Raw genomic sequence first — 24,282 nt, 5'->3', positions numbered from 1 at the left:
TACAGTATATATATTTGCATATAAAAATTTGCAATTACTTTTAAGTACACATTTCATTTGCTTTTTTGCTTTCTTAAATAATTTGTTTATAGTTAATAACACTAGAAGTATCAATTTTAATTCTTGAAAATCTATCAAAAGTTGGAGAAACCTCAGAACTTAAGGAGCAACAAAAGTGGCCAAAATTTTCATATCAAAATGTGGTAATACCAAGAATATGATCATGTCTCAACATATATAATAAAAACATAATGCTCCATGTGAAAATTGGAATAAAATGTAAAAAATACTGAGTTAATAATAAAAAATATTTAATTAAAAAATTACATTTTTTATATACACGCATATATATTTTAGATTATTACTATTTCATTTATTTCTTATTCAAAAATTCAGTTACAAACAATCTTTGTTAAAAATCAACAACTATAAAAGATGTTTTTATATTTTATGTGTGAACCCTTCCCCTTCATTTAGATTTTGTGCAATAACCTAGAGGGAATTTGAAGTAGCTATTAAGTCTATTAATTAACTTTTGTTGGTTGATTGAAGTAATTTTATTAATTATTCGACTATCTAAATAGTCTTTTGAATTAATATAATGCGTCCAAAGTGGAGTCCACTAATAGACCAACATTTATGTACCAAATTAAAGTAATATAAAGATAATTTTGCATAATTAATGCGACGATAAGGTAGTATTTTTAGAAAAAGTAAGATCCACAATTACTAAAAAAAATTATACCCCCGTCTCAAAAAGAGTTGTTATGTTTCCTTATTTAGTAATCGTGGTTCTACTTTATAACAAAATTATTCGTACTTTTCTAAACTATCCATAATTATTACTCTAACCTACTTTTTAAAATCCTTAAAAAAATAAGGTTATTTTAGTATTTTATATTATACTTTATATCCACTTTCAATTAAATACTATTATTCCTTATTTCTCGTGCCAACACCCAATAAGACGTCTCTTTTGGGACCGAGGGAGTATATATACATTGACGCCGGACAAAGAAAAATGGAAAGATATATACGTTTAGGCGAAAGAAAATAGAGGGAATAAGAAAGATCGAATAAAGAACATATTAAAAAACTGCGAATGGATCCAAATCAACTCGAACTAAACTAAACTACACTTGGGGGCGATTTGTGGAGGCTGTGTTCTGCTGCTGCAGCTGCACCTCGGCGGGCTTGTCGTCTTTGGAGCAGAACTTGGGGTATATCCATGTGTAATAACTGTACACACACAGCTGGATCAAACCCAATACGCCGCCGATGCCATTCGCAGTCTGCACATATACACACATATATATACACTAGTCAATCCAAATAGATATATATATATATAGAGAGAGAGAGAGAAAGAGAGAGAGAGAGATAGAGATAGAGATAGAGAGGAAGAGAGAAATGTTACAGCAATGTAGGGATCGAAAGTCTTGAGGTTAGCATAGGTAAACCACACAATGCCATTGGCAAAGCCAGCCAAGCATAGCCAAAACGGCAAGAATTCCGCACTCTTCGTCTTCACCACTTGCCTCTATTCGGAAAAATAAAAAAAAAAAAAGGATAAAAATGTAATAATTTGACATCCCTACCATAGAAAGGACATATTATAAAAAATAGTATATTTGTAACGGAATTCCGTCCCTAAAGTTTAAGTATCTAACGCAATTCTAAACGAAAAAACTTCATTATAAAAATGATATTTTCTTGTAGTGACATGACTAATACAATACTGCCAACACATGATATAAAATATATATATATATATACAATATCAGACAGGATAGCATGTTGAATCTTTAAATTCAGCATTGCCTAATGTCATTCTAACCATTGATTTAGATACTTTGTTGTTTAATTAAAATTCTTAGATGTAAATTAAAAGTTGAGATAGTATTTAGCATATGCCGAAGTAATTTATACATCGGCACATGATCTATGCCCATATAATATAGTAATAAACATAATTTATGTTAACATAATACAAATGTAATATATGACATAATTTCACAGAACGTATCCTACCATGCATTGACTTTAATACAACACATATACTAGTATTACAAAAAAATATCTAATTAGCTACAATATTTTTAACTACGAAATATTTTTCTAGTTAAAATGTATCATTTATCAACAAAAATTAATTTCTATCGACTTAAAATAAATTATGTACTACAAAATTAATTCTGTCACTAAATTTTTTTTTGCTAGAAATCTATCTTCATATAAAAAAGGTTTTAACTACAAAATTATTTTTCATAGCTAAATTTATTTGGCTACAAAAATCATACATATTTTGTTGCTAAAACTCTTCTATTATAAATTTTATAGCAAAAAAATTTTAGCTACGAAATCATATTTTTGTAGCTATATGTCTATTCTTAATTTTCATTACAAAAAAATTTATTTTTTGTTACGAAAGTCATATTTATCGCTAACGACCTTTACTATAGCCGTATAGGCGACGAAATGAGTTTCGTAGCAAAATTATTTTTGCTATGAATTATCACCATTTGCTACGAATTTTTTTGTAGTTAAATTTCAACTTTCTTATAGTGTTGTGTAAACGAAAATCTAACTAAATTTATCGTTCTTTTTTTTAAAAAAAATGTAACGGGAAAATTTTACTTACGAGGATGGAAAGTGGGGAGCCATACATAATGACACCGAACACGACACAAATAATGCCCACAAACATCGACCTTTTCGCGTGGGTATGAAAGCATAAAAGCGTGACTGCGGCAATCGCGCCAAGAAGGGCAAACTCGGCCAACAAGAACATCACTATGATCCCCTGGTGAATCAATCTCATCAATTAGTATCTATGTAATAAAAAACTGAAACCTCGATGCTAGCTGTAATAAAATCATTGATATCGATGTTATAACTTACCCTGTTCTTCTTGTTAGTGTAGAAGAAGAAAATGGTGAGGTAGCAGAGCTCGAGAAAGAGACCAGCGCCATTGATGGTAATGACGAGAGTGCTGTCGGGATGAACTATGGGTAAGCCATAGAAGATCCAGAAGAGACAGTTCATTACACAGGCCAGATATGGATAAGGGTGGAACTCCTCCGAGTCTTTCTTTTTACATATTCTCCAGAACGTCGGGCTACAAATTCGACAGTTCAACGTAATTAATGCTCAACGTAATTAATGCGATATTTTGAATATAAAATTTATCGTATGTAAATGAACAGTAAGAATAGACATGTAAGAAAATAGAAAAGCAAAAATATAGAAATTACTTTTCTCAATCTTTCATATTATTTTCACAATATTTATAGAGGTATAAGTTCATCTTTCTATTATAAAATCTAACCATATAAAGATTGAATTAATAATATTAATTAAGAATTCAAATATTCATTAGAATAATGCAAAATTTGAAATATAGTTAAATTAAATTTTTATTATATATCTTTTTATAAATATATTATATATTTTATTAAGGTTGATAACTAAATATGCTCTATATAATTGGATAAAAATAAAATGGATAGATAATAGAGTTCAAAATAAAATATGATTGTGAATATAATTATAATGCAAAAATTATGGTCTAAAATTTATGAATATTGAAAAACTTTTTATAAGCAATATTATAAATGTAATTTACCATGGAGAGAGAAAGAGTAGTCCCGAGATAACATTCCCTGAAATTTCGTAGCAAAAAATCACTCAAAAGTGAGGTTAAATTTTTTATCATGTTACACAAAAAAAAAATTAGAAAAAATAATTGCAGAAAGCCTCCTATATTGAAATTAACAATTTCAAAATACAAAAACCCTAAATGAACACTTCAAAAAAAAAAAAAAAAAAAAACCCTAATTAGCAGTTAATTTCAAAATACAAAACTCCAAAACGAATATTTGAAAAACACAAAACCCTAATTAACAAACAAATTTTAAAAAAAATGACATAAAAAATGCCAAGTTTTTTTTTTAGTTCTAAAAAATATTAGATCAAATACAAATATATTATTTAAAATAATATAGACAAACTATATATTCTAATTTAAATAATAAAATTCAAATCCAACAAGTATGAACTGGATCCACAAATCGTCCTCAGAATTAAACAAACTAAAATAATAATCACTCATCAAACATAACTTAAAATTCAAAAAAAAAAAAAATCGAAAACCCTAAGATCAAGAATGCAACAAAACATGAAAACAACATCGAAACGATTCGAAACCATTACAAACAATGTAGGAAGAAGCACTAACCAACGATACCGACGACGGTACGGGCGAGATTTTGTCCATGCATCATCTTTTCACTACAAAAAAAATACAAGAAAGAAAGAAGTAAATTCGAAAGAATAAGGGTAAAAGAACCTATTAGATATCGAAATGATGAAAGGATTAATTATAGTTGGCAATGTATATGTATATATATAGAGAGAGAGAGTGTGAGTGAGAGAAATGCAAATAGAATCTCACTCCTTGTTTATCTATATATAGTAAGTTTACCTATATTCCCTCTCTAATTCTCTATTTCAAATTCAAACTCATGATTTATCCAATACTATCAATAAAATTGCAAAGTCAATTCTCAATTTATAAAAAATTATGACTATTATCACATGTATATATATATATATATTATAATATTTTATTTTATACAAATTAATATGATAAAATATATTTTGGGTCCCTTTTATTCATCTTAATCCCTTTATTTTTAAAATGATAATTTTAATCTCTCATTCATTAGTTTAATTTTAGTTTTTAATTATTGTTTTCTATAAAATAAAAAATTAATAAGTATAGTTATTACTACCTCTTTCGCATAAAATTATTTTATAGAAAAAATCATTAAGTAAAAAAAAATAAATACACACATTAAAATTCATTCTAAAAAATTCCGAGCTTATTTTTTGTAATTGAGGTAGCTTATGATTTTCATTTGAAAGTATCATTGTTTTTCATTATTTACACTAATTTATATAATTTTTTTCAAATATTTTTACACTAACATTTTCTTCAAACAAGTCTTAAACATGCAATTTAAAAATTATCCGCTAAAACAACATAGTTGCTAGCTACTTCCTAGTCTTAATTAAATTATTGGCATAAGAAAAAAAATACTTTTTCTTTTTGTAAATAAGAGTACAATAAATATAGTGCATATACATCTTTTATTAATAGATACTACATAAAAAAATTTATGTAAAACAATTTTTTAAGGATAGTCTATTTATACCATAATGTATATAATTAATATATCTATTAATTTTTTTCGAAAAAATGATAATTAAATATTAAATTTGATACATATTAATTGATAAGGGATCGAAATATTATTTTAAAAATTGCGGGACTAAACAGGGATCAAAATTATCGTTTTAATAATATAATAACTGAAACTAGCACATACAAATAAAATGGATAAAAAAAACAAAAAAAAAAACGAATTTTACCCAAATCAATATAATTTGTGTATTTTAAATTAAATATATTAACTAACATTCAATTTATAAATGTTGGAAATTTCGGTCATAACTGGTCATTCGATAATACAACAGTTGTCCTATTTTTTAGCCCGACCCACCAAAATCGGCCCAAACCCCTAAATCAAAACCCAAATCCTTTAACCCATTAACCCAAACCCATATTTTTAACCCTTAGCCCAATTATTTAGTTAAGGGTTTGTTACGTTAAGCTAGTTTAGGTGTCAATAGTGAGGAATGGCTTTTTTGGGAAAATAGATACAGAGAGAGCAACCTATTACACTAGCCAAAGCATTTCGGAATTAAGAAATTTTGCAAATTATATTGGTAGATTTACCAATTAAAGATATGATGTCAACAATCAACAATGTGTATTTTATTTTAATTTGATATTCATTAGTTTATCACTTAATATTAATCAACATATTTTACAATATACTTGTATACAACATTCTTTACACAAAAACGTGTATATACCTATGTCTAATACTTATGAGCTTGTATGTTTAGTATATTAGTTTTGAGTAATTTTTACGTGAAGTACGAAGATTTGTATTAAAAAAATGATAATTTGTGTTAAATGTTTGATTTTTTACATAAAAGAATATATATATATATATTATATATTTTGGGAATCATATCGGACGAAATTTTGTTGGGCAGACAAATTATTTCATTCACTTTCATGTTTGATTCAAATTTCGATTTGCTCTCTTGTCCGCATGAGATTCTTTCTTGGATTACTTGTTCAAACATTCTTCGTTCCTCTATGATTTTTGTTTTCGAACAAGGTCTTTTACTTTTAATTATTTATTACAATTTTATTTTGGAAAGATATTTGCAAGGGCAATAACCAACAATTTTATAATGTCCGATGTGATCACCACAAGTATAAATGAATGTTTTATTGACAATAAAATTGTTTCTTGTCGAGGCAAAACAACTATGATTCGAGAACCTGGTTGTAACTCGACTCGACGGATAATTGATATGCCAATCGCCTGCCACAAAATTTTGTAACTGACATCAGATTCTTTCACTGTAGTGTTGGTAGATGGACAACAAATAATTAAGAAAAAAAAAAATCAATAGTAGTTCCAATATAACTAAAAGTATCAATTTTGATCTTAATAGAAAAAATAATAAAATTTTTTTTATCAATTTTAGCTTCATCATAAATAATTTCAATCAATTTTGGTCCCACCGATCAAATATTAACCTATATTGCTGAGTAGACATAACGAAATTGACGGGACAACTAACCTGGACACAATACGATCATATATAATTATACACGGTTGTATTTAATTGTACATAGTTGTGTTTCTTTTTTTCATCTAACATTTTATTTTCTTTTATTATGTTTTTTTAAAATATATATATTGAATTAAGAACCGTTGATATAGTTAAATTGTACCAATTTGAGAATGTTGAAATTCACTTCCATTGTATTGTGTCTAGGTCAGCTAGCCCGTCAATTTTGTAATTGTTGGATTTTTTGATCCAATTAGATACACCCTATATAAAACACTCGCACACATATTATGCAGACCGAACTGACCCTGGCCCGGACCCACGAACTACACCCACAATTTACTACCCAAACTGCAAGCTGGATCCGCGTCCCTCTTGATCCTGACCCGTCGGGGCTCCGCGTCTTTTTGAGGTGTAGCGTTGACCATCCGATCTTGATCCTTGATCCTGGCCGTTGGTTTTTTTTGATCATGTATATATATATCCAGAGAGATGAGAGACGCAGAATATTACACTTTCCACTCTTTCTCTCTCTATACTCACGCTCTCTCTCTCAAACCACTCTTTCTCTCTCTGGCCTCACCCAACACTCTCCATATCATCCTTTCTACGGCGGTTTGCGACGGTTTCTGTTGGTGCTTTACCTCCTGTATATTTTGTGGAGGCTGTAAGGCACGTATATGCCCCGATTTGTGTTGTTCATAGCCGAAAAGGGCTTGTTCAACTGTGTAGGCTTCTTTAAGCCTTGTTGTATTGTCTGTGGGGTTATTTTTCCTTTTGTAGTTCGAACTCTTGGGCCGGTCGTTCGTGTTAGTCGCTAGTAAGTGTGTATTTAGAGTGTTGATATTAGTTTTGAGTGGTTAGGGGCTGAGCCTAACCAAAACTAGTCTAATATTTGTGTTTTTACTCGATTTCGTTAATAAACTTTTCGATCTATTCCGCATTTTTATATTACAAGTGGTATAAGAGCCTTTTAGTGCTTTACGGTTTCGAAATCGACTATTTGTTTTGGTTTTGAGGTTTTTTGGTTGTAAGTCTTTAGATCTACAAAAGGATCTGGTTGAATCGAATGATTTTTGGCGTTTTGATTCTTTTCCTAGTAGATCTATTAGATACCGGCCAAAATTTCACTCGATCTGTGCTTTTTAGCCTCGGTCGTGTGTGATTTGTGTTGAGCGCGACTTAATCGCTACATATCTGTGTAGTTGGTTAAGTTTTGACACTAGATTTGGTTAGTTTGTTACAAAACCGTTTTATCTTTTAACAAAAACGAGTTTTGTATTTCACACTTTTTAAATAAAATGTGTAAATCGAGTAAATAGTTATTGTTTTGTATAGATCTGTTCTTTGGAGTCAAAATACAAAAGTCTTTTGTAAACTTTATAGGTTGGTAAACTTTTTGAAAGATCTTTATATTTTTCAAACTAAAATCTCGTTTGAAATCTTTAAATCTTTAAGCCTTGTCATTTTGTGTTTGTTCTTTAAGTCGACATTGTGAAATCACAATCAGTTTCGGGGATTCTAACAATTTGTTAGAAGAGAAACAAAAGTTTAAGTTAGTTTTCTGTTTTTGTAAATTTAGTAAAGTTTGGTTAATCCCTATTTTCTATAAAAGAGAATAGGTTTTTTGTTTACTGTGAATTTTTTCTTATTGTTTTGTAGGAATAAAAATTGTTTGTTGCTGTGCTACGAGGGTAACCCCTTAAACTCCTAATATTTATTGTTTTTGGATGATTGGTTCAAATTTCTGCATTTAATTTTTGCGTCCAAAAATAAAATTGTAAAGGCTATTGTGAAACCAAGGTTACTAAACTCCGATCCTCATTTTGTGAGTGATTCTCGAGTACTTCGGTTGAATAGTCACAAGTGTATGTTGTAATAGATAGGTTATATTTTTTATTGCTTAAATTGCTTGCTGTGATTGCTTGATTATTTGTGATAATCTTTGATTGTTTATTTTCATGAGACTTTCTTGCAAAATAATTTGTTTTTGTGTGAAAATTAAATAAATAATTTTCTGAATTTTTTTTGTTTAACAGAATCTGTTATTTTTTAAAAAAAAATTAAAATATGTTTTTATTAAAAATAAAAAATGGTTGGTAGCTCGAGTTTTACTATATTTTCTTCTAAAGTGTGTTTGTTTGAAGGATTTTGGTGGATTTCCACTATTCATCCAATTTTTTCCCCCCAAAAACATCAAATCAAACACCTATTTTTCATTTTTTATATTATACTAAAAATCAATTTTATATTCAAAACATCACATCAAACTCTATTTATATCACATCATACAACTATTCAAATTCAAAATTTTTACTATTCAAATCCCAACTCAAAATCCAAACCCTCAAACAAACACACCCATGATGGAAAAATGGATTTTGCAATTTGGAAACAAAAAATGAGAAGCATTTTAGTCACTCAAAGAATAATTAGAGCAATTGAACCGGATCATGTAGCTCAAGTTCCTTCAGAAATGAGGGCAGAGTTAGATGGAATGGCTTACTCTATTATAATACTCAATTTAGCAGATCGTGTAATTAGGAAAGTAGGTAAGCAAGAATTTGCTTTGGAATTATGGAATAAATTGGATGAACTATACACTCAAACTTCACTTCCTAGTAGATTATATTTGTTAGAAAAAATTTTCAGTTTTACACTTGATTTGTCAAAATCAATTGATGAAAATCTGGATAGTTTTTCAAAATTAATACAAGATATAAAATTTACTGGTGATAAAGATATTGATGATTATAGTGCTATAGTTTTGTTAAATACAATTCCTAATTCATACATGGATGTAAAATCTGATATTAAATATGGGCGTAATTATGTAACATTAGATGTAGTCATTAATGGGTTAAAATCTAAAGAGTTAGATTTACAAATACATAAGTCCAATAAGGGTGAAGTCATGTATACTAGAGATAGGTATCCTTTTTTAGATCAAATAAAAAGACTAATTCTGGCAATTATAATAATATTAATAAAAACCAAAATAATAGAAATAAATATAAACCTAAAAGTAGAGGAAATACTAGGTCCAGAACTCCAAATAAATTGTGTAAAAGATGCTATAATTGTGGTGATCCTAACCATTTTATACGTGAGTGCCCTAAAAGAAAGAATAATAATGTTACAAACAGTAATAATAATGGTAGCCAACAACATTTTAGTGAGTTAGCCAATATGACATTACTTGATAAAAATTGTGGTGATGCGTTTACTGTTATTGTCGACTGCTTGAATGTGAACAATGTATGTATGAATGAATAGCTTATTGATTCTGGATGCACTTACTATATGATTCCATTGAAATCGATTTTTTTGTGAATACAAAACTTTAAAAAATTGCATTGTTTCCATGGCTGATAATAGTGTGTCTAATGTGCTTGGAATTGATAGTGTAAATCTAAAATTTAACACTGGTTTTGTGTTAAAATTAAATAATGTAAGACATGTACCTGATTTATCAAATAATCTTCTTTCTTGTGCTACTTTATTAGATTTAGAATTAGAGGGAAAATGCGGAAATGATTGTATGAAAATTACTAAAGGATCTTTAGTTGTGTTTAAAGCTGTAAAACGTAATAATTTCTACGTTACTTGTGCTAAACCAATTAATATGCCTGTAAACACAATAAATTCTGTTAAAGAGAATAGTGATTTGTAGCATAAAAGATTAGGACATTTAAGTAATAAAGGATTAGAAATTTTACATAAAAATGGATCCTTAGGAAATGTAAAATTTAATCATGTGTCCTTTTGTAATAATTGTATGTGTGGTAAACACCATAGGGTCCAATTTCCCTATCCCCTACTGAAAAACGTGATTTTTCTAAATCTATATTGGATTGTTTGCATGCTGATGTGTGGGGCCCAACTAGTGAGCCCACACATGGTGGGTCTAAATATTTTTTATCCATTATTGATGATTTTTCAAGAAAAACCTGGGTATTTCTTATGAAAAATAAATCTGATGTGTTTGATGTTTTCAAAAATTGGAAAAATAAAATTGAAAATCAAACAACAAAGAAAATTAAATGTCTTAGAACTGATAATGGTTTAGAATTTTGCCACTCCTGGTTTGATATTTTTTGTCAAGAAAATGGTATAAATAAGCATAGGACTGTCTTCTATTCACCAATAGGGTGGTAGAGAGGATGAACCGGACTCTCTTGGAGAGAGTTCGAAGCCTTTTGGCTTCATCCGGTTTATCTAAAAAAAATTTGGGGGAAGCTGTTATAACAACAACTTATATTAGTCAATAGATCATCCTCTATTCCGTTGAATGACGATTGTCCTGAATTTAAGTGGACTAGTAGGAAAATTGATTTTTCAAATATTCGGGTGTTTGGGTGCTTTGCTTTTATACGTGTTAATAATGACAAGTTAGACCCTAGAGCTGAAAAATGTGTTTTCTTGGGTTATCCGGAAGGAGTTAAGGGTTATAGATTATGGTTAAGGTCTAGACCCGGTTTTAAAATTGTTGTTAGTAAAGATGTTGTTTTCAATGAAAATGAGATGTCTTATTTAAATGTTGAAAAATCTGTTTTGCATAAATCTGAAATTGATATTGAAAATTTAGATTCTAATAATACTCCAAATGAGGTGGAGTATAATATTGCTAGTATAGGTGAGGTAGAAAATACAGAACATAATGCTGAAATTCGTGTAGGATCAGCTTTGAGAGAGGAAAATATTTTTGAAAGTGAAAATAACATGTTTGAAAATCAAAATGAATATGATTTTGATAATAATAATCCAAACGAGTCTGTTTCTGAAAATAACAGTAATAATGAATCTGATTTTGATAATGATAATCAAAATGAGTTAGAAAATTACCAATTAACTAGAGATAGGGGTAGAAGAATCCCTAGGTTGCCTACTAGGCTTGGTGATTTTGATTTATCTTCTCTGGCTTTTAGTGCATTTGAGAATTTAGATGGTAATGAACCTAAGACTTTTAGAAATGCCATAAATTCTGAAAATAAAAATCAATGGGTAAAAGTAATGAAAGAAGAAATGGATTCATTATATGATAATAAGACTTGGTGTTTGGTTCCTAAACCTCCTAATTCTTCTCTTATTGATTGTAAATGGATTTATAAAGTTAAATAAGAAGATAGTGGAATTAGGTTTAAGGCTAGATTAGTAGCTAAGGGTTTTACCCAAAAGGAATTGATAGATTATAATGAAATTTTTTCACCTGTTGTCAAATTTACCACTGTTAGAGTCATGTTAGCTCTAGTTGCATTTTATGATTGGGAGCTAAAACAATTAGATGTTAAAACAGATTTTTTACATGGTGAACTAAATGAGAAGATTTTTATGAAACAACCCGAAGGTTTTATTGATAAAAATAAAATGAATCATGTTTGTTTGTTAAATAAATCGTTATATGGTTTAAAACATCCACCTAGACAATGGAATATCAAATTTGATAATTGCATGAAAAATCTTGATTTTATTAAAACCAAATTTGATTATTGTTTGTATTTTAAGATTGTTAAAAACCAACCTATTTTTCTTCTCATTTATGTTGATGATATGTTGATTATTAGTCTATGTTTAAAGTTTATTAATAATGTGACTAAGTGTTTGTGTGATAATTTTGATATGAAATTGTTGGGTGATGCCAAAGTGATTTATATCAGTCTACTTATATTTCGAAAATACTTAAGAAATTTTCTATGAGTAATGCTAAGTCTGTTTCTGTTCCTATGACTTCGAATTTTGTGTTAAGTAGGGATCAATGTCCCAAATCAGAATCTGATTTTGAATATATGAAACATGTGTCATATTCTAATGCAGTAGGTTCCATTAAGTACTTAATGGTTAGCACTATGCCAAATTTAGTTTATGCTATTAGTTGTTTAAGTAAGTATATGTCGAGCCCGGATTTAGAACATTGTCATGCATTAAAATGGGTGTTTAGATATTTAATTGGTACAATTAATGTTGGTCTTGTGTTTGAAAAACATACTGAAAATATCAAATTAGAGGGTTTTGTGGATTCAAATTATGCAAATGATAAAGATAGTAGAAAAAGTACAACTTCTTATATTTTACTTTGTGTGGAACTTGTATAAGTTGGAAATCTCAGTTGCAACACATTGTAGCACTATCCACAACCGAATATGAATATGTTACAATAACTGAAGCTTTAAAAGAGGCATTGTGGTTAAAATGGTTAATCAATGAATTAGGTTATTTACAACATATTGTTACTGTTTTTTCGGATAGTCAGTCGGGAATTCAGTTGTGCAAAAACCCTGTATTTCATGATAGGACCAAACATGTTGACGTGCGTTTTCATTTTATACGTAATATTGTATCTAAAGGAATTTTAAAATTAGAAAAGATTCCATCTGAGTATAATTCATCCGATATGGGTAATAAAGTTTTTCCTGCAAGTAAATTTGTATCTTGTATGACATACATACATTGTGATACTTTTGATTAGCCTCATATTACTTAGAGTGGTAGGTAGGCTAAGTTAATGTTTTGTTCTAACATTATTTTTGTGCAGGTAAAGATTATATGGGCAATGATGAATCCCCTGTTCCACTCGGACAAAAAAAAATAGAGGATTTGTTGGATTTTTTGATCCAATTAGATCCACCCCATATAAAACACTCGCGCACATATTATGCAGCCCGAACTGACCCTGGCCTGGACCCACGAACTACACCCACAATTTACTACCCAAACCGCAAGCTGGATCCGCGTCCCTCTTGACCCTAACCCGTCGGGGCTCCGCGTCTTTTTGAGGTGTAGCGTTGACCATCCGATCTTGATCCTTGATCCTGGCCGTTGGTTATTCTTTGATCATGTATATATATATCCAGAGAGATGAGAGACGCAGAATATTACACTCTCCACTCTTTCTCTCTCTATACTCACGCTCTCTCTCTCAAACCACTCTTTCTCTCTCTGGCCTCACCCAGCACTCTCCATATCATTCTTTCTACGGCGGTTTGCGGCGGTTTCTGTTGGTGCTTTACCTCCTGTATATTTTGTGGAGGCTGTAAGGCACGTATATATCCCGATTTGTGTTGTTCATAGCCGAAAGGAGCTTGTTCAACAGAGTAGGCTTCTTTAAGCCTTATTGTGTTGTCTGTGGGGTTATTTTTCTTTTTGTAGTTCGAACTCTTGGGCCGGTCGTTCGTCTTTGTCGCTAGTAAGTGTGTATTTAGAGTGTTGATACTTGTTTTGAGCGGTTAGGGGCTGAACCTAACCAAAACTAGTCTAATATATGTGTTTTTACTCTATTTCGTTAATAAACTTTTTGATCTATTCCGTATTTTTATATTACAGTAACGCTTATCTTAGCAAGTTTTGTTAATTTTTTAATGGTAAAATCAAAATTGATTGAATTTGTTTATAATGAAAACTAAAATTGATAAGATTTAATTATAGTAAGACTATTATTGATTTTTTCTCTTTTAACTATATCAATTTATCTAAATTTATTATATATATATATATATATTTTTCAAAAAGAAACATAATAAAAAAAATAAGATTTTAGATCAAAAAATAAATTGATAGATATTTATATAGCTGTGTACAACTAAACACTGCTGTGTGACAATATTGACATGTATATCATATTGTGTCCAAGTGAGCCACCAATCAATCCTGTTATGTCCACGTTAGAAACTTTTGTAAAATTTTTAACTGTATGACAAAATTAATTTAAATTGTTTATAATGAAACTAAAATTGATAGATATTTATATTGAGACTAAAATTGATATTACATTTGATCCGACTCGTTAACGGTTCGACTAACTCGTTTATAGAGATATAAAGTTATCATTTCTAAAAAAGGATTCGAGCTCAACTCACGAATAGCTCATTAATAATTATATATTTATTTTATTTTATATATTAATATAATTTTTTATAGTAAAATCAGTATTTATTAATAAAATTTTAATATTTTATTATAATAAATATATTCAATTTAAATATTAAAAAATATTTGACTATGTAATAATTCAAGTTAGATTTAAACTCTAGTTCGAGTTCAAACTCTTACGAGCTGAATCCAAACTTGAATTTGAACCTAACAAACCGAACTCGGGCCATTATTGAAATTCGAATCCTCAACTAGCCAAGTCGAGTACGTACTATGCGTTAACAATTTCGAGTCGAGTCTGAACTCTAGCAATGAATACCAAGCTCGTTCGTTGGAACAACTCTAGTTGTGGATCCAACAAAAGTGGTATGTCTGATAGCAACAACAAAAGACTATGTATGATTGATTGCCAAAGTGAAGCATCAATTAAATACACAAACAAACAAACATACATTGAATTTGGACATCATCCATCCTCACGTCATTTTTTACCCTCCCCTTCTTCCTGATTTCTTCTTCTTCTTATTCTTATTCTTCTTCTTCTTAGTCTCACTCTTTTTCTTCCCATTCTTTTCATGTTGCAGACTACTGCTGCATTCCCCACCCCCATCTCCTGAATTACCTTCTTCTTCTTCTTTATCTTCTTCAATCTCTACAGCAGTAGAACCTCTACTTTCACCTTCTTCTTCGTCTTCCTCGTCGCCTTCGTCTGCAACAACATTGCTGATGCATTCACCATTAGAAGCAGCAGCATCTGAATCCAAAGTGGCCATACTCTTCGCGCCTTCGTCAACATCTGGATTATCATCCTTCGATTTCGACTCAACAATGGTGCTGCTGCTGTTCAACCCGTCACAGACAAGAACAGGTGGAGGAGGAGACAGCAGCTCGACATTTGTTCTCCTAGGAAAAAGCCTTCTTACGGCCTCTTCGCGCGTCTTAAACGACTCCAGTTCCATTGCAATGGCATCCTTCGGACACAACCATTTCGGGCAATTCCCAGTCACCGAAACTACCACAAGAGGATCGCCGACACACTTGAACGCCGCCGCAACAACATCCACCTTCGACTCCTCGTTGTATATCCTCCCATTACAAAGCACATTACAAAATTTATTCGGCAGCTCTGATCTGATGTACGGCAGTCTCAGCAACTTAGTAACCGCATACATCTCGAACCCCGAGTTCAGACATAGAACAAGGAGAATCACAAACAACCTCAGCAGCAGCACTCGAAAATAGTACTTGCAGTCGATCCCCGAAGCCTCGATCCAATTCCCAGTCCACATAGCGTCGTTCAGACATCGATGAATGCAGTCGTAGACAAAACTCAGAGCATGTCTTGCGTCGGGCTGCTCCTTCGAAAGCAACAATGCAGCCGGATTCGCATCAGAATTCAGACACAATAAATACTCGGAAAATGAAGATTTCGAAGCGAAGAAGAAGCTCGAACCGTAAGGAACCAAAATCAAAAGCCTTTCGACGAGATAGAAGAAACACTTCGGAGATATATAATCCTTCGAAATCCAGTTCACATTGTAAGCTTCCTCTAATGCTCTGTAAAGCCAGAAACTCACTCCGTCTACGCATCCAGATCGCAAATAATCGACAAGATTCTCAAAGAAAGGCCTCAAACTTGTCGAACTCATCCCAAACTTTTCGGAAATTAGGGAACAAATGTCGCCGGAAGGCAAGCCCGATCCCAGAAGGATCATCGCGACTTGTCCGAATTGCCTGTACGTGATGTTATACCGCGAATGTATAATATTTGAATAGATGACATGCTCGAGAAGATTCTTCGAAAGTTGAGTTGCCCTCGTATAAACCATGTTTTCGGACAAGGACTGCCGCGGATCCAAAGGGAAAGCGTTTTCAAAGTAATTCGTCGAAAGGGACACATAGTGTTGCAGCTTCCCAGCTTCGGGTTTTCTCGCATCATACGATTTGTTCTCGATGAAGAACTTCGCAATGTCGAAAATATAAATCAGGCAGACGCTCAAACAGTCTTTGGACAAGCCTTTCGACGCAGGATGCGTGTAAAATGATTTCAGAATTTCCAGCACCCGTAATCCCACAGAAAGAAATTCCTGCTGCCAATGCTTCCGAGCTGCGGATGCAAAATGGCGAGCATCGAGTGTCATTAGCTTTCCGCTGTGCATCACAGAGTTCCCGTCGACATTCTTCAACCACGCGGCATTACGATTCAGCACAATGCATTTTAAACTCGTATCATCGAGCAACCTCACTCCGAAATAGTTGAAGCAAAATCGAACAAAGCCTTCGCATTCGATGAATACCATACTCCCGAGTGAGTTCAAGCATTCCAAGATCTCCAAACTCTTCGCCTTCCATAAATTCCAGACGTAAAACAGCGTAGCAATCGAGACATGATTCCGCAAAATCCTTGCCTCAAACAAATCTGGAGTAACATCAACTTCGTCCTCGCCTTTCAGATTCGCAGGAAGTACTTCAAAGTGAGCATCTAGAAGCTTCCGGATGGCGATAACTTCGCCTACATCAGTCCCATTTTTCTTCGAATCGATGTAGCACTGCATCGATTCAGGTAGGCTTGTCGTCTCATGGGACAAAACTCGCGCCTCAGAGCAGACTGAAGAATGATATGCTTCGGAAACTCTCTGCGCAATCGATTTTGCTTTAGCTAAAAAGACTTCCTTCTCCGGGAACGATTTGAGTGGCCATTCCTTACCTCCTCCGGGCAGCCATAGAGAATTCGATAGCACATAACACAGAGCAAGTGATGCAGCATTTTTGAACTGTTCTACCTTTTCAAGTATATCGATCTCACGCATAGTATTCCCAAGATGCTTTGCAATACCTGCGGCCTCGTCAAAGTTTCCCAATGCTTCCTCCAAAACTAATAGATCGTGGAGGCGTTCTTTAGACCTTAAGAAGCTGCGCTTGGACTCCATTGTTGGAAAAGCTCCGATGAACTTCATCATCATTACACTGTCATTTCTCTTGTGAAAGATCTCGGCGCAATTTACCAAGAATTCATATGCAATATTGTTGATCTCATTGGCTTTCGCCACGATTGAGCTACTTCGTGTCGCTTCCTGCTTCCACGACTCGATGAATTGCAACCCCAGGTCGAGAAGGCCTCCATTAACACAGGCAGTCAAGCACCCCTTGAAAAAGTACCCCTCCGCGAAAACTTCAGCTGCAGATTTGTAATTTCGAGCTAAACAAAAACATTCGCCGGCTTTCCTTAACTCAGACACGCCGTGCATCTGCCTATATATATTTCCTGAAATCCAAAACCGACTTCAGCGCTGGACTATCGACAACAACATATATATATATATATCAAACTGAAAAGTTCGATGTTTATAACTAACCTGCTGTTTCATAGTCTTCCAAGTCATAAAAGCATTCTGCTGCAGATTCATCTCTGCCAATGGAATGAAATAATTCGGCAGCTTCTCGAAGCATCATTCGCGCCTCGAAAGAATTTGAACCTCTCAAAGATAAGGCCGAAACTCTAAGACCAGAAGCCTTAGCCCGTTTCTCCCACTTTACTTCCCCGGCTTTTTCGAAGCAAATAGATGCAACCTCGAAGTTATTTTCCATAAATAGCTGCAAAAACATAGCGTGATCGTCAAAATGATTAATCAAAAACATTAGAATACCAAGAAATGATCTTCAACCATACCTTGATTCCTTGAGACTTCCACTCCTCGGGGCTGCTCGCCCTTTGCATAGCTTGCGCGAGCGAGTGATCGAGCTTCCTCACTTGCACAAGGCACAGTTTCTTCCAGTAATCGAGCATTGGCTTCGACATTTCCTCAGTGTTCTCACAGATCCACAGCCTCTGCCGAGTTCGGGTAATTGCAACATAAAGTTGCTTCAACTCAGAGCACAACAAATTGTGCCTTGATTGGCTAAAGCTCGGAAAGGACTTGGGAGAGTCATCATCAAGAAGCTCTCTTTCTTTCAAAAATTCGTACACAACTTTCCACTGGTTCCTCAAAGGCGAAGAACTAAAAAAGTTGTACAACAAAACATCCTGCAAAATACACAAAAAGGTGTCAGAGCATATGATGAAGACATGCAGAAGAAACAAATTTAAACACATTGTCAGCTGACCTGAAACTCGAGGCCTTTACACTCAAGTATCGTGAGAACAAGAGCTTGATTGCAAACATACTTCGAGATTTCCATTTTTTCAGAATCATCTCTTACGAGTATGACCTGATCTGCGCCAAATCCAACCCATTGTTCACCGGCACTAGCACTATTCTGAAAAATTGGTATAATCGAGTTCTCATCGCAGCCAGGTTCCAGAAAAATAGGGGGCTCGCCATATATGAGACTCGTCTCTGGAGCCAAAACATCAATGGATTGTATGAAGAAATGGGAAATGAGGTCAGTTACACTTTGTGCTAATCTAAGTACTCCAATGTGAGTCCGGAAATTTTGTGATAGGCTAAAGATATCAGATATCACCCCTTTCACATTTCTTTCCGAAGATTTAGAGCTGTTCGACTTCATGTAAAACTCATTGTAGAATAAAGATCTAATGTCTTCAAACCGAAAGTCTACCCCTCGAGCAATAGTCTGCCCTGTGTCGCCAGAGAAAACAAAACCTTCGTCGACATTGCTGCATATATACCTGAAAAGGCATATTTGTCTCATGGTGAGGTCCTGCACCTCATCAATGTAGACAAAGTCCATTTTGTCGCCGGGAAGATCCCCTGATTCTTCCAGCCGGCGATGAACATCCAACACAAAGTCTGCCATATCAAATTCGCCGCGAGTCTTTTTCATTTTCTCATAGCTCTCATAGATGTCATATATCATATCCCTTTGGTCTACACTTAATGTCGACACTCGATTGTCAGACAAAGAAAGGTAAGCATCTCTGCTTCTCTTGCTGTCGCAGTTTTCACCTTCCGGAAGACCTCCTTTGATATGAGACATGATTTCAGTGAACACTCTCGAAGGATCAAGGCTCTTTGTGAGATTAGAATTGAAATGAGGCCAGTAGGACGACCGGAAGTGGTCGAAGGTGACCTCATTATTCCTTAGGAACGCATCCAGCGCAACTGATCTTCCACCATCATCTTGAGGGGAACATCGGAGCTCACGAAACCTCTCGAAATATGAATTCCCAATCGTGCCATCGAGCATCATCAAAAACTTGTGAAATGTTATTACCAGTGGATATTTGTCTGCACTGATGCCAACAAAAGTGTCCGGAATATCTTTAAACCCGATCATGTCATCTATGTCTTCGACATCGTCATCTCCAACGAAGCCTCCACTTGCAAACCTGTATCAATAGCTAAGATTAAGACATAATGTTTAAAAATGCTAACAATCTGCAATAATAGAAGCAATGCTGCATCAGAACTGTGTAACGTACCTTTTCAGCCGAGATACGTGCTTTCTTACCGCAAAACAGAGCTTAGGACTAACGGTAACAAAAAGCTGGCGCAAAACATTGTCAACACTGCCCCTCAATCCAATCGACATTGGAAAATCTCGAGAAACAATGCAGTACTGCTGTAGCTTCATGAAAAGCTTCATAGTTAAAATAGTTGTTTTTCCTGTGCCAGATCTTCCCAGTATGAAGCTGCTCCGACAAAATCCTATGATGTCACGCTCCTCATCGGTGACCTCAAACGGGAGATCAACTTCTTGATCCTCGGCATCAGACAGTAAATGATTGACAGTGTCACTTGATAAGGAATAAAATTTCATCAACAGCAAGCTTTCATTAACTTTCGAATTCTCAACACAACTTCCGCAGTCGGCAGCAGAAGCACTTTTGCTGTCGCTGGAGTTAGCATCACTTGCATTCTTGTAACGGATTATATCCTTACCTTTCAACCAAGTCTTCGGAACTTCCAAAGTCCTGAAAACAAAATAATAACAATAGGCAATCGAAGATAAGCTCATTAGAACACTCCATTTGGACTATGATCAAAATGCCTTACCCCTCGACTAGTTTCTCGTTGCAGTGGCTGATAAAATCATCCGTAAACATGGCAAATATTGCATCGAGGCGTTCCAAGGCTTTTCGATCCTCTGCCTCCGGACAAATGTCCCAAACTTTCAAAACTTGCTTGTAGTTCGACTCTTTTGTGAGATCAATGGTGCACAAAATGTTGTACCTCTCAACCTTGAATCGTTTCACAATATGCAAAGAGTTCTCACAGGTCCAGTCGACATTTATTTTCGGCCTCCAGCCACTTGCAAGTTTAATTAATAGACTCACTGCGAGCCTCTTAACATATGAAGGCTTCAACTTCTGAAATGACTTTCGGAAGTTGTCGCTGAATATAACCTGAAGATATAAGAGCATGGAAGTGAACAAAATAGCTTCAAGATTCATGCTCAGTTTTGAAATTAAAAGCAAATCTGTTACCTTCCATCTGCACTTTTGAAATAGTATACTGTCCGAAGTGAGAAATTCGTCGAGCTGATCCAAATCTTTCTTGACATCTACGATAGTCTTTCCAATATCTTCATCTTCATCGGCAATGAAGAAGCAGTCACGAAGCTTGGCATCATTTATCAAAGCTTCCCATACTGAACCTGGTTTGCACAATGTTCTTTCGTTTCCTAAAATCCAGAGACAGTGCCTACAAAGTACGAAACAAGAATCAAATACTCATTCAATACAAAATATGGAATAAGAATGATGTACTGAAATTGCATACCGTGCTCGGGTCAATGCAACGTTTGCTCGTTGAAGACTAGACAAGAAACCAATGGATTCAATGTTATTCGACCTTACAGTTGATATGATTATGACATCTTCTTCGCCGCCTTGAAACCCATCGACGGACTTCACCTTAACAACAAAGCCATCAAAATTTTCATACTTCTTTCCAAGTCTATCTCGAATAGCCGCAACTTGAGCATTGTAGGGAGACACTAAACCAATGCTAAGTTTCTCTGTAGGAGATTTAGACTTCCATGCTGTTCGACAAATAAGAAAACATGTTGGATGCATTCGTCGTTAACAAAAACTAATATACAATAGATGAATCTGATTGTTTTAAGCTTTGCACATTCTGTGCATATATACCAACCTTTAAAGAGTTTATGCACAATATTCACAGCTACGGCTACCTCGACCAAGTTCCTTCTACTGCGGCGGACCTCGTCAAATTCCTCTTTTCCTCCACGAATGTCCATGAAGGAATAAGGACCGAACATCCTACCTTCAAGGTAGTCTCTCTCATAGCTTTCACGTCGCACAACAGGTGCATCTAATATGAGGTTGCTGTAGAAAGTCGAATTGGGGAACCGACTAATTAATGGATGCATTCTGTATTGCATGTTAAGTAAATGTTTCTTATGACCCAATGAGCTTAATCTTTCGAAAAGACTTCTTGCAAAGCCAGCTTCTTTAGCCAACTGCAAGTAAAAAAAGAAATCCATGTAATGCTGTAAAAAGATTATAGAAAAAAAGCATATATAACATAATGATTACCTCGCTGCTGACCATCGCAGTTAGTTGGCATTCGTCGCCCACAAGAACACAATGTGTCACCTCAGGGATCTGAAGGGCGATGATCGATTCAGCCTCCTTCACTTGCGCAGCCTCATCGATGACCAACAATTTAAATTTCTCCGTATCAACTGAATGCAGCTTGTAGGAGGATGAAACCGTGCAAAATATTAACCTAGCATTTTTTATACATGAATCTTTGCTTGCAATTCCATTGTTAACAAGCTCGGTGAGGGACGAGTTCAGATACTTCAAAATCGAAATGCACTGGCTTCTGATACGTACAAAGGATGATGCGCTTACTGACTCCTCCGAACCACTTGCTTCAAAGATCCTCTTCAACTTCTCGGATGTCATGCTACGATCATCTAACAACAAAATTTTCATGGACTCAAGAAGAGATATTACCTGCTCAATCATCTGAGCATTGCTCTCGGAAATGCAACTTCTTGGGAGATGAGTAACTAATGTTATCAGCGAACTTCGTAGATTTGGGGCCACCTTTTCGACTCCTTCCCTGGCGAATTCTAGAAATGATTTGATAGCAGGTTCCTGGCCATCATCATGTAGACCCTCCTTCACTTTGATGAGCTCATTTTCTACATAGACTTCGTGTTGAGCCACAGCATTGTTAAGAAAATCAAGCATGGCCGAAACCGATCCCCTCCAGCCAGTTGCAGCAAGGGAACAATTGAAGAGAGCTTTAACACGGTTATCCAAGAAGATCTCCTCAATGTCTGATCCAATTTTCAGATTATCCTTATTTCCCATGAGAAGAATGTCCCCTAAAGGACAAATCACGTCATCCTCGACAGAGTTCCTCACCAATGCCACAAGCCGCGAGGCCAGTTCAGTAATCGCCACATTCGTCGGTGCACAAACTAATGTCCTAACGCCCATTTTCAATAGCCCAAACAACAACATACTTAGTGTAGCAGTTTTTCCAGTTCCTGGAGGCCCCCAGATGAGCTCCACAGATGGCTTGTGGTCACATTCGATTTTGCACAGAGTCGCGAAAATCGCCTCCCTCTGTGATTCATTCAGCTTCGACATTAAAACAGAGCCAAGAATCTCTCCCATTTCGCCCTCTGATTTGGGATGACAGAATTCACAGACTTCATCATCCAAGGCATTCCTGTCCAACACTTTTGAGATGATCTTCATATTCCGATGCATCCTAAGTGCATTCCAGATTCTTTTATTGGAGGTCACATTCATTAAGTGAATGACATAAAATGACCTGTTTTTTACAAACTCGACGTCCATGGCGACAGCTGTTTCCATTTTGAATGCAACGGGTGATGAAATGGCATCGTCACCTTCTTCATCGTCATCACCTTGTTTGTCAGAAACTTGTATTACAGATGCCAATGTATAAGTCCAACCAGTACGCCGCATATCAGATTCAGTTTCTGGTTTCCTGTCCGAAATCAGGAGAATGTCCCCCGGCAAGGTTCTGTATCGTTTTCCATCGCTATCTTTGACAATGTTCCTCCAATGATCTACGTTCACGTCGTAAAATTTATCCTTCTTCTTCCACTCATGAAGCCGAGTTACATTCGCATATGGTGCTCTGTAGGCATCCTCGAAGGCAGAAGCCAGTTCGAAGCGAGTTTCTTCCAGAAATGGGAAGAAATATGAACCAAGATATTCATCGACATTTCCAAACACATCCGGAATCGTCTCCACCTAATGTAGGAAATGACACACACATAAGTGTAATGTAATAAATTGTAAGAACATTGTGAGAGAGAAGGGAGGAAGGAAGGAAGAACCTGATGCCTGTAGAGATTGTGATTAAAGATGTCGTCTTGACGGGACCATGAAAACACCAAATTGATGAAGCCATGATCATCTCTCTCATTATAATTGTTATTATTGATTTCCATTTTAGTTTATTTCAACGAGCAATATCAAATCCAACTGAGCTCCTCTTCCCCGACGGATGGATGGATGGGTTTGATTTTGTTCGAAGCTAAGAACAAACAGTGAGAGAGACTCAGAGAGAGAGAGACAGAATTAGAAGCAGTTGGGAAGGAAGGACGATACAGTTCCTGATGAGTGATGATGATGAGCGATCCATCAGCTGCAAAAAGGCAATTAATTAATCGATTAAATGACGAATAAGAGAGGGAGAGAGAGAGAGAGAGAGAGTTGAAGGTGAGGAGACTTTGACAATTTGCGTGGGAAAATCAAATGGTACGAAGATCGAAGTGATC

At 34.4% G+C, this 24,282-nt stretch overlaps 2 protein-coding genes across 2 annotated transcripts; both read right to left on the bottom strand.

The window, feature by feature from the left end:
• Window positions 1–1,133: 1,133 nt before the first annotated feature.
• Window positions 1,134–4,283, bottom strand: LOC127241646 (bidirectional sugar transporter SWEET7-like). The gene is made up of 6 exons (XM_051260789.1): window positions 4,238–4,283; window positions 3,626–3,662; window positions 2,902–3,118; window positions 2,642–2,803; window positions 1,418–1,540; window positions 1,134–1,292 (listed from the first exon to the last, which is right to left on the bottom strand). Exons 1-6 carry the CDS (start codon window positions 4,281–4,283, stop codon window positions 1,134–1,136), a joined length of 744 nt encoding a protein of 247 aa, XP_051116746.1.
• Window positions 4,284–15,071: 10,788 nt separating this feature from the next.
• Window positions 15,072–23,952, bottom strand: LOC127241645 (uncharacterized). Its single transcript, XM_051260788.1, has 11 exons — window positions 23,839–23,952; window positions 22,046–23,752; window positions 21,642–21,969; window positions 21,267–21,528; window positions 20,972–21,188; window positions 20,541–20,890; window positions 19,967–20,458; window positions 18,688–19,873; window positions 18,254–18,607; window positions 17,940–18,177; window positions 15,072–17,848 (listed from the first exon to the last, which is right to left on the bottom strand). Exons 1-11 carry the CDS (start codon window positions 23,950–23,952, stop codon window positions 15,072–15,074), a joined length of 8,025 nt encoding a protein of 2,674 aa, XP_051116745.1.
• Window positions 23,953–24,282: the final 330 nt, after the last annotated feature.

The sequence above is a fragment of the Andrographis paniculata genome, unplaced genomic scaffold (genome assembly GCF_009805555.1).
Source record: "Andrographis paniculata isolate CXL003 unplaced genomic scaffold, ASM980555v1 Contig83END, whole genome shotgun sequence".
In the NCBI taxonomy this organism is placed as follows: domain Eukaryota; kingdom Viridiplantae; phylum Streptophyta; class Magnoliopsida; order Lamiales; family Acanthaceae; genus Andrographis; species Andrographis paniculata.
Note: the sequence above shows the minus strand (reverse complement) of the source record. Positions and strands in the feature narration are given on the sequence as shown.